The 10,959-nt window shown below is 32.0% G+C and overlaps 2 protein-coding genes across 2 annotated transcripts in view; both read left to right on the forward strand.

Moving 5' to 3' along the window:
- The first annotated feature begins 2,083 nt into the window (after nt 1-2,083).
- LOC107588318 (H-2 class II histocompatibility antigen gamma chain-like) lies at nt 2,084-7,181 on the forward strand. The gene is made up of 8 exons (XM_016276366.1): nt 2,084-2,198; nt 3,406-3,575; nt 3,781-3,893; nt 3,978-4,029; nt 5,108-5,203; nt 5,287-5,484; nt 6,637-6,651; nt 6,851-7,181. Exons 1-6 carry the CDS (start codon nt 2,128-2,130, stop codon nt 5,481-5,483), a joined length of 699 nt encoding a protein of 232 aa, XP_016131852.1. The 5' UTR covers nt 2,084-2,127; the 3' UTR covers nt 5,484; nt 6,637-6,651; nt 6,851-7,181.
- Nucleotides 7,182-9,290: 2,109 nt separating this feature from the next.
- golga6l9 (golgin A6 family like 9) overlaps nt 9,291-10,959 on the forward strand; it is a 14,152-nt gene continuing 12,483 nt past the window's right edge. The window contains exons 1-3 of the mRNA XM_016276470.1: nt 9,291-9,302; nt 9,401-9,500; nt 9,580-9,698. Coding sequence (XP_016131956.1) covers nt 9,291-9,302; nt 9,401-9,500; nt 9,580-9,698 — 231 coding nt within the window. The remainder of the gene's footprint in view (nt 9,303-9,400; nt 9,501-9,579; nt 9,699-10,959) is intronic.

Consider the following 10,959-nt stretch of genomic DNA (forward strand, 5'->3'; position numbering starts at 1 on the left):
TACTGATATATATATATATATATATATATATATATATATATATATATATATATATATATATATATATATATATATATAGTAAACATGTAAAAAAAAAATCTTTTAGGTCTTTATGCAACCTAAAAAGCTTACACTGTAAAAGAAAAAAAAAGAAAAAACACAACGTAAAATGTGGCTGACTGACAATGACTTCAACTGAATATGTGACTGAATCAAAATATAAAGATGTGCTTAAGTAGGCAGCTAGTCAATTATTTACTCCATGCAATATTTATCAATATAGTTGGTAATTAAGTATCAATTATTATTATATATATTTTTTTAATTTGTATATTTTAATTCATGTAAAAAGGCCTTTATGCAACCTAAAAAGCTTACACTGTAAAAAACAAAAAAAAACAACAACAACAAAAAGAAAAAAGAAGATGTACTGTATATATTATACAGTAATTTTATGGGAATTTCTGTTAATCCTAAAGCACAATGCAATGCAGTGTCAAATTCAAAATACAGGTAAAACACCTGTAAAATTCCCTTATATTCATACAGTACATTGTGCCCTATTTTTACTGATTTAGAAATGTTATTTAGATCTGTTTTCCCATTTTTCAAACGTGAAAGTGCACTATCCAAACTTCAATTATTATAATTCATGAACGAAAACATTTTGTAAAATGATTTCGATGTATCATTTTCATGGTAATGCAATGTCCAATTTTAAAATGGTTTTCACCGGATGAATTTTGAGAGTTTAAGCTTTAGATTGATACATAATTTATGACGATTTCTAAAGCGGGATAGGGAAAAAGGTCTTTGTCTGACCTGACTCCTGTTATGATGTAGATTTTTGAGGTGCACTCTTGTCATAAATTAATCTATTACTTTTCCTACATAATTTGTAACAAAACAAAAAAAAACGGTGGTAAAATATCTATAGGAGTCTTAGACCTTTCCAACGATATATAGTTTGTCATGATTAGATTAGGATTTATTTGTGATATAGGGAAGTAAATGTAGGTTTTTATAGTAAATGCCATTTTTTTGTAAACACTAACTGGCTTCAATATCATTTCTGATAAATACGTCAGAGATTTAGTTTCCGAAATGCAAGCCATAAATCAGAGATCATGTAGCTTATGATTTCACTTCACGTTTGACATTTGGAAAGGATGGCGTATCACAGTGAGTTCTGGGGATTTCATTTCTTCTTTGCGGATTCTCATGTTCTCAGTTCTGCCTTTCAGGAAAACCCGAAACACTGCTTTAAAGGAAGACTGAAAGTCAGCTGCTTTGTTCTCCAATCAGAGAAACTGGATGCATGAATCAGTTGTATCTTGGCAGAACCTGCACTAATTCCCTCACATTCCATCATCTTTATGTTTGCATTTCAAAATAACGCCACTTTAGAACTTTACAGCAGCGTAAAGACTTTATTATAAGTTTGAGTGCTAAAACTTCACTCATGAAACTCTTTTAAGTACTTGTTGTTAATGTGCATTTAAACAGGCTTCAGAAATGCAAGATATCAATAGAAATGTCAGATTGATTCATATGTTTTACAAATATATGTATATGATTTATATGATTAGTAGAATGTCTAAAGTGGACTATCAAAATAAAGTGTAACCTTTTATTTTTATTTATTTTATTTGATCTGCTCTCCCGGTTGCCAAAGACAAATTTCTCCTAAGGGAGGCGATAAAAGAGAAACTTAAAAACTTCAAATATGAATGCATATTTTCTAAACATCCCTCTGTAATGATTTAATTGAGTATTAATGAGAGTTATTAGAAAGAATAACCTAATATGGGTGTCAAATCCGTCTCTGAAACACGGATTTATTCTGTATTTGATCGTTGAAAGAGGAATGGGGATGTTTGTTTTCACTGTTTGTTTCTCATATTTACATACAGGTTGAAGTATTCTTCTCTCCATCAACTAATGACGCTCTTCTCGTCAGCCAATCACATCTGAGATGTGAAGAGAACCCAAATCAGGTTCAGCTTCACAGCTGGGACTTTCCACCGCAGACGACCTGAAAAGCGGGTTCCAGAGGCGCATAAAACCTTTGGAGAGTTACAGAGAGCTGCATTTAGTGTTAGAGACGTAGACACAGACACACCAGTGATGGAGGAGCATCAGAACGAGGCGCTGATCCAGCGCGTGCCAAGCCAGGAGACCATCCTGAACCGCGGAGGGTACATTCATTCATTTATTTATTTATTTATTTATTTGTTTGTTTGTTTGCACAGCAGTGCATGGTGGTAATTATAATATAGCATAAATGTTCAAGAATTCATGCTTTGAAATATCCTGTGAAACTTTTTTTTTTCTTCTTCTTTTTTGCATGCAAAACTCTTTTGGTAGCCTGTTCAAAGACAGTTTAGTGCGAATAAAAGCATTGTTAATGATCATGAATAATCACGGAACTGGTTTCAGTGCATAGCTTATTTAGTGTGAAATTCCAATGAAAAACTGCGAAATCAGAAAGAAGGAAATCAAAATCTGCCTAGCTACTGGTGACGTCACACGCGCTGGCGTTACTGATTGGATGTTTTTATGTAACAGATATCAACAAGGCTGTTTTGGAGAAGTTTTTAATAAATACTTAATGATTTTAATATATGCAGTTATTAGTTATTCAGATTTCAATGTGTTATAGACGTTACATATAAGTGAGTTACTGACAAATATCAACATCAAGATGCAATTTGTAATAATTGTTAATATGTTCTGTTTTAATTCTAAAGTTTTAGTACTATGCTGTTTTGTTCTTTTTTTTTTTTTTTTTTAAATATGTCTATATTATTATTATTGATCACTGTTATTTTCAGTTTCACTTTCAGTTATTTTAGTAGCCTACGTCAAGTTAACAAAATCAAAATAAATGCTATCTTGACAAGCTGCAATAAAATATACATTTGTATATAGCAATATTTGTTGACTTCTATTTTAAGTAACACATTTTTTTATTGTTTTAGTTTTAATTAACTAACCTACTTATAACCGTGGGCATTTTTTGTTGTTTATTCTCAGTTCTCCTAAAAACCCAAACCAGCCAACATAATATAAAAAAAAAAATAAACCATTAAATTTACATTAGTTTCGTTTATTCATATAGAAGATGCTTTTATCCAGAGCAGCTTGCAAATGAGGATTATGAAATGTCCCTTTTTAAATCAAATGAAGAGCAAATCAACTACAAAAAAATCCCCAGGATCGCAAGCGTTTCAAAACAGGCACATCGTGAGTCACTGGAAAATTTCATTTTTTGGGGGGGGAATTACACTTTCTGTGCTAGATAGATGACCATTTGTTTCAAGATAACCAACACCCACACAGACAAACATGAGAAATGAGAAGCGCAGAAGGTCTCAGATGTTTGTTCTGTGCCGTCTCCTGCAGGAACGCCAATAGAAAGGCGCTGAAGGTGGCCGGACTGACGGTTCTGGCCTGTCTCCTTCTGGCGGGACAGGCGCTGACCGCGTACCTCGTCTGGGGTCAGAAGGAACACATCAGCGCTCTGACCACCGGCCAGGAGAAGCTGAAGATGGAGCTCACCAGAAAGATGTCCGGTGAGCAACACAGCCGAGTGAATTACATGCTAAACATCTGAACATTACACACTGTTCGTTTACAGAAATACAGGTCATGTCACCTAATTATTCATGCATGTTATTCAGGAACGATAGATTGAATTCTCCTTGCATCTGGCACTTATATATGGTTTAAGAGCTAAACGAATCATGTTCTTATCGCTTGTCTATGTTTGGTCTGCAGGTGCTCCTCCAAAGGCGATGCATCTTCCCATGAACAGCATGACGCTGCTGAAGGATTTCTCTGACGAGTCCTCTGACCAGACCTCCGGCAAGAAGAGCAGCGTTCCTCTCACTGTGAGATTAAACAGCTAATAATAATAATCTTCATCCATAGTGGGTTTTTTGGTTTTGAATATCTAATTTTTTTGTTTTTTTTAGAAACTGCAACCAATTTTCACAAACCAGAGAGAGGGCAGCGGACAACTGGATGGTAAAATCACCAAATTACATATAATAAAAAACAAATAATCTGAAAAAAATACATGTAATAATATGTTAATAAATATTAATAGTAATAATAAATTAATAAACAGTGTGTGTGTGTGTGTGTGTATATATATATATATATATATATATATATATATATATATATATATATATATTACAAATTATATTAGCAACCAGTGTTATTAATAAAACTAGGAACTATTTTTTTTAAATTTGGTAATTGAAATAAATGTTAATTTATTTGAAATAAACTGTTATTTAGACACTATTTTGGGATTAGTATTTGATAGTATTTATAAACATATTTATTCATATAAATATGAATAAATTGGCTTTCAATGTATTATTTTTGGTTTTGAAGTTTTTTAAATTATTTTTTTACAATTATATTTACCTTTAATTTAGCGTTTTATTTTAATTAGTTGCCAAGGCAACATTTAAAATCATTAGGGTCATTTAAGTTTTTCATCTAATAGTTGTTTTGTTTTAGTTTTTTTTCTATTATTTTTCTAATTTAATTCACGTTTTTCATTATGAATTATATTAGCAGCCAATGTTGTTAATAAAACTAAAACTATACTTAAAAAAAATAGGTAATTTAAATAAATCTGAAATGCAAAAAAGTAAAACTGAAATTTTGGATGAATAACTTATATATATATATAAATAAAAAAAAACCGGTTACAAATATCTAGCTGAAATAAAATAAGTACAAAAAATTAAAAGTACAAACAAAAATAAAAGCTACTGAATTCAAGAAAATGAATAAAAATGACAAGTGCACATAACAAAATCAATAAACTTGAACTAAAAAGAAAACGGAAAATATTACACACACACTTTAATACATATATTACAGAAATAAATATAATCATAATAAACTACATATAGTTAATATATAAATACATATATAATATATAAATACACTAGATTACTATAGAATAGAAATAAAAATGTAAAATGTGAGTAACTATAACAAACTATACACTATGTATAAACTATCAGCTTCTGTATATCCTAAACATTGTCACATGGTCTAAATCTCCACGTTCTGTGAAAAGCTTCCAGACTGATGCCGAAGAAGATGCAGCTGCCGATGAGGAGCCTGCCTCTGCTGGTGGACGCGGATGAGGAGGTGAAGAGCTCTCCTGAATCAGGTGAGACACACACACACACACACACACTGATCCGTTCAGATCTCTGTATAACACACACACACATGTGCTCGTGTCTCCCGCAGCTGTCGAGGTTCAGAGTAGGTGTCAGCTGGAGTCTCAGAGGCAGGTGAGACCCGGGTACTTCAAGCCTGAGTGTGATGATCAGGGCAACTATCTGCCCCTGCAGTGCTGGCACAGCACCGGATACTGCTGGTGTGTGGATAAAGAGGGCAACGAGATCCCCGACACACGCATACATGGACGCCCCCAGTGCAGCTAAGGTGCGAGCAAACTTCACAATAAACAATATAAATGTGCTCTCACTCAAACTGCTATGCTGCGAACTGTTATTTTAGGATTAGTGTTTATTATTATTCATATACATATTTATTCATATTTTGAATTAGCATTCATTTGATTATTTTTGGTTTTCCTTTTAGTTTATTGTTTTATAATTTTGTTATTATGTATTATTTTATATTATTATTATTATTTTACTTATTTGAATTTTAGTACTTAAACTTATTTATTTTAGTTACTTTCCAAAGCAACATTTAAAAAAGCATTAAGAATCATTTAAGTTTTTCATCTAATAGTCGTTTTTTTTTTTTTTTTTCAGATTTATTTGAATTACCGAAAATTATTTGTAATAGTTTTATTTTAGCTGACAATGACAATACAGTATCAGATCTCTCCTTCAGTGTAATTTGTGCCTATATATAAATCTGCACTCATTCAAATTGTTGCTAGCAGTGTTATTTTAGTCAAATTTATATACTATTATAGTATTTATTAATATTTTGAATTAGCCTTTTTTTATATTTTCATTTTAGTTAATGTACTTTTGTTATTTTTGGTATTTGTTTTATATATATGCTACTGTATATATATTTCTACTTAGCATTAGCTTATTATTATTTTATTTATTTTAATTTTAGTATTTAAACTATTTATTTCAGTTAGTTGCCAATGCAGCATTTCTAAAGTTTTTACTTTAAAATTTTCCATCCAATATTTATATTAAACAAATCATGAAAAGGCCATGATTACAATGATTTTTAACACTTTTAGCTAACCACAACAGCACTGGCTACTTTTTATTTTATTTTATTTTATTTGTTGTGTTTTTTCATCTAATATTTATGTTTAATTTTTAAGCTATACCAAGTTACCAAAAAATTTTTTATTTGAATTTTTCTTAGTTTTACTTTTAGGTACACTCGGTAATAGAATCTGCTGATATAATTGAATTCAAATAATTGAATTAAATAAGAAAAATGCTCAGCAGAAGCACATACAATATGAATCCATACTAAAACAAACTAGAAATGATTTTGTGCACCTTCACAAATAAATAACTTGTATAATAAAGTAGTATTGACATCTTTCTCTGTGTTTGTTTCATGCATTTCTCCGCTGATGGATAATCACAGATGCTGAGCTTCTCGGTGAGTGTATCTTTTACAGTCCATTGTAGATTACTCTGCTAATATGAGCATCTAAACCACTGATACACTCTGAAAAATATTACTAGTAAACAGCAAAGAAGCAGCAAGTAACAAATGAAACGTATGAAAAGTAGAACGGCTGAAACAGTATTTGACAGTAAAATCATTTCCTGATGTTTGTGTGTCTCTGTTTCTCCAGAGTGAATCATCTCGTCCAGCAATAAAGAGAATAACTCCAGCCCTATTATCTGTCATTAGTTTCACCTCCTGACGATCAATCAGTCCAGATGGATGATATTAAATGGGAATAACCCAATAACCTTCCTACTGAAGATCTCTTCTTCTGATCTGTGTTCAGAATAGATAAACATACGCAGCATATTAGCGCTGGTCTAACCCTTTTTCTAATAATAAATGCTCTGTGTGATACCATTTCTTTGTTTTAATTTGAACTCGCAGCATGTTGTTCGAGGTAGCATGAATATCACAGTGCTTATGTCTGTAAATAAACACATGCTGTTTCCAAATAAGACTTGCGTGTGTTTATTGTCACTGTTTTATTTAAAAATGATTGACCCTATCCATAAAAATCAGCAAAAATATTATTTATTAAACGGGAATATTTTCAATTCTGTCTGAATGATCTCTGTGTGTTTCGATGTGAACATGAAATTAGAATATTAACATTTATTGTGTAGACATGTTAAAGATAAACATGTTGAAGTGGCAATAAAATAAGGCACAAAATTGAAAGTGCTATTCACATTGCAATAAATATGATTCAAAACTTCATTATAAAAACAGAATGTTGATGCATGCATTAAGTTGCAATTCATTGTGAAAAGGCTGATTTTTGAGCCGAGTATGATTTTTTTAAAATGTATTATTTAATTATTTTATAGTTATTTTTATTTAGATTCAAGATTAAGATTTTCTATTTAGCTTGAATTAGTTTTACTTTTTACATATGATTTATTTGTTTTATTTTTAGACGAATATAAATAAATTAAATAGATAAATATAAAAAAGTAAAATAAAAGCTAAACAAAAAAGTGTGTGTGTTTCTGTTTAGCTTATTTTTATTTACTTCCTTATTTCAGTTAGCTACCAATGCAACATTTCTAATCATCATTTACATTTTAGATATGTTTTTCCATTTGTTTTTGTTTTTTATTATTTCAGCTTTCAATTTCCTTTTTTTTAATCAAAGTTATTAAGTTTATTTTTGTGTGTGTGTGAGATGAAGAATAAATGAAGAGTAAATCTGCACTGAAATGTTATGCAGCTTACAGTGTTATTTTAGTATATACTATAAGACTATACTTATAATACTAAAAAATAAGGCAATCATTGAAAATAACAGGAAAAATGTATACAAGTGCTATTCAGATTGCACTGAACATGACTGAAAACATCAGATGCATCATTAGGAAACAGATTTGATCAGCATAATAAATTGCAATAGAGCAGATCCGCTGCATATACAAATGTAAATATTAAGAGTTCTGAGAAATATAGCTTATGTGCCGTCTGACTCATGCACTTCTTCTTTCAGATCATTTTCACTGAATTAATAATGTCTAGTTCCCTACAGAAGCAGACGTGTGTATTCTAATAAATAGTCATATATATTGTAATCTGCCTATAATTTTTTCTCAATCTTCCTTCTCTTTTTCAAAACAGATATGTTCAGTATCACATCCTTATTTATTTCAATGTAACTTGACTAAAAACAATGTGACTTACTGAAAATCCGGCATTTGAATATGAAAGTGTTGCATGCGGTCATGAATTCGCACAGGAAGACGCTCAGAATAAACTGACCACAGGGTTTATTTATAGGACGGAGCGGATGATTATGAGACGCAAGCAGTGATATTTTACCATCATTGAGACAATACTATAGTTTTTATTTTATACTTTGAAACAGTTTTTATTATTTTTCTATTTCTTTTAACTTTATTGTTTTTAAATCACACATATTTAATTACAGGCTATATATATATAAACTATAGAAATATATAAAACTGAAAAAATATGAAAAACTAATATTTAATAATAACAAATAATATTTCTACACAAATATTCCTATTTAGCTGAATTTATTTGTATTTTTTTATTTTTCATACACACACAGACACAATAAAATCTATATAGACATATTTATTAAAAAAATAAAATAAATAAATAATAAAAACAGCTCAGAATGACAAAAATTCACAATACAATTACCAAAACTTTAACTGAAATGAAAATGAAAATACAAAATAAAAAATGATAATATAATAAAAATGTAAAAATTACACTATATTGCCAAAAGTATTGGTCCTGTCCAAACTGTTGCTATAAAATTAGAAGCACACTATTCCCTATAATATCATTATATGCTTAAACATTAAGATTTGTACTCATGGAAATTACTAAAGTAGTCAAACCTGTTCTTTAAGGGAGTGTCCCAATACTTTTGTCCATATAGTGTATATACAATATAGTTATAGGAACCCTGAATGCAACACATTTAAACACACACAGGTGAAAGTGAACACTAATAATGAATATTTGAAGAGAGTGAATCACAAGCACACACACACACACACACACACACACAGATCTTCAGTTCAGAGCCGCTCGACACAAACATGGACTTGTCTGTGAGTAATCTCATCAATCTCATGCATTTCTGCCCGAGTTTTGTGTGAAATATGAGTTTAATGCTGATTTCTAGCTTGTGTGTGTGATTGTGTTGTAGGTGGTTGATGGAGGAAGAGCTGAGGAAGAGTGTGAGACAGCAGACAGGAAGAGGGACCTGCAGGACCTCCTCAGACAGGAAATGGACATGCATCTTACTGGTAGGCATGAGGAGACTCACATCAGTCTGTGAGATGATGATGATGATGATGATGATGATGATGATGATGATGATGTCAGAGGGCAGGGCCAGTGTCCAAAGGAATCAGGAGAGAGTGAACCGCATCACACAGCTGAAAGAGGAGATCAGATTACAGGAGACACACAGAGATTCCGGCCAATCACACGCCACCAGCACGGTGAGTGACCAATCAGGAGACTTTACTGAGAAACTCAATCTACTGCTGACACCTGATAACAGTTACTCATCTGAGTTCTTCCTCACCTCTCAGCTCTTGTTCTGTCCAGGCTGGACTATTGCAATGCTCTCTTGGCTGGTCTTCCAGCCACTTCTATCAAACCTCTACAACTAATCCAGAATGCAGCAGCAAAACAAATTTTTTTATGAGTCGAAAAGAAATAAAAATAAACACACGTCACACCTCAAATTGTGTTCATCAATTTGCACTGGCTACCAGTAGCTGTAGCTATCAAATTCAAGGCATTAATGTTTGCCTACAAAACCACCACTGGCTCTGCACCCATTTACCTAAATTCATTACTTCAGAGTTATGTGCCCTCTAGAAGCTTGCGTTCTGCAAGTGAACGACGCATTATTGTGCCATTTCAAAGAGGCACATAATCACTTTCACTGACTTTTATATTAAATGTTCCCTCCTGGTGGAATGACCTACCCAACTCAATCAGAGCAGCTGAGTCCTTAAACATCTTCAAGAAACGACTAAAAACACATCTCTTTCATCTATATTTGACCCTCTAACACTTGAACTCTATATTCATTTTCAAACTGCTTGTTTTCTTTAAAAAAAAGGCCTCTAACACCAGCTTGTTTTTTTAATTATATATACAGTGCCATGAAAAGGTTTTTGCCCCCTTCATGTTTTTTATTTTTTGCATATTTTTCACACATAAAAGATTCAGATCAAACTAATTTTAATATTACACAAAGATAACCCGAATAAATACAAAATGCAGTTTTGAAATAATAATTTCATTTATTAAGGGAAAAAAACTGTCCAAACCTGCCTGGCCCTACGTGAAAAAGTAATTGCCCCCTAAATCTAATAACTGGTTGTGCCACGCTTTGCAGCATCAACTGCAATCAAGTGTTTGCGATAACTGGCAATGAGTCTTTCACATCGCTGTGGAGGAATTTTGGCCCACTCTTCTTTGCAGAATTGTTTTAATTCAGCCACATTGGAGGGTTTTCGAGCATGAATGGACTGTTTAAGCATCTCAATCGGATTTAAGTCCGGACTTTGATTTGGCCACTCCAAAACCTTAATTTAGTTTTTCTTGAGCCATTCAGAGGTGGACTTGCTGGTGTGTTTGGGATCATTGTCCTGCTACATAACCCAAGTGCGCTTGAGCTTGAGGTCACAAACTGATGGCCGGACATTCTCCTTCAGGATTTTCTGAGAGTGCAGAATTCATGGTTCC

This window comes from Sinocyclocheilus grahami, unplaced genomic scaffold (assembly GCF_001515645.1).
Source record: "Sinocyclocheilus grahami isolate Dianchi unplaced genomic scaffold, SAMN03320097.WGS_v1.1 scaffold102.1, whole genome shotgun sequence".
In the NCBI taxonomy this organism is placed as follows: domain Eukaryota; kingdom Metazoa; phylum Chordata; class Actinopteri; order Cypriniformes; family Cyprinidae; genus Sinocyclocheilus; species Sinocyclocheilus grahami.

Bases quoted from the DNA above. Each gene is read 5' to 3' on its own strand.
- LOC107588318 (XM_016276366.1), top strand. From the start codon at position 2,128: ATGGAGGAGCATCAGAACGAGGCGCTGATCCAGCGCGTGCCAAGCCAG. The intron at 3,576-3,780 runs GTGAGCAACACA...TTTGGTCTGCAG, and splicing joins GCTCACCAGAAAGATGTCCG to GTGCTCCTCCAAAGGCGATG. The intron at 4,030-5,107 runs GTAAAATCACCA...TTCTGTGAAAAG, and splicing joins GGGCAGCGGACAACTGGATG to CTTCCAGACTGATGCCGAAG.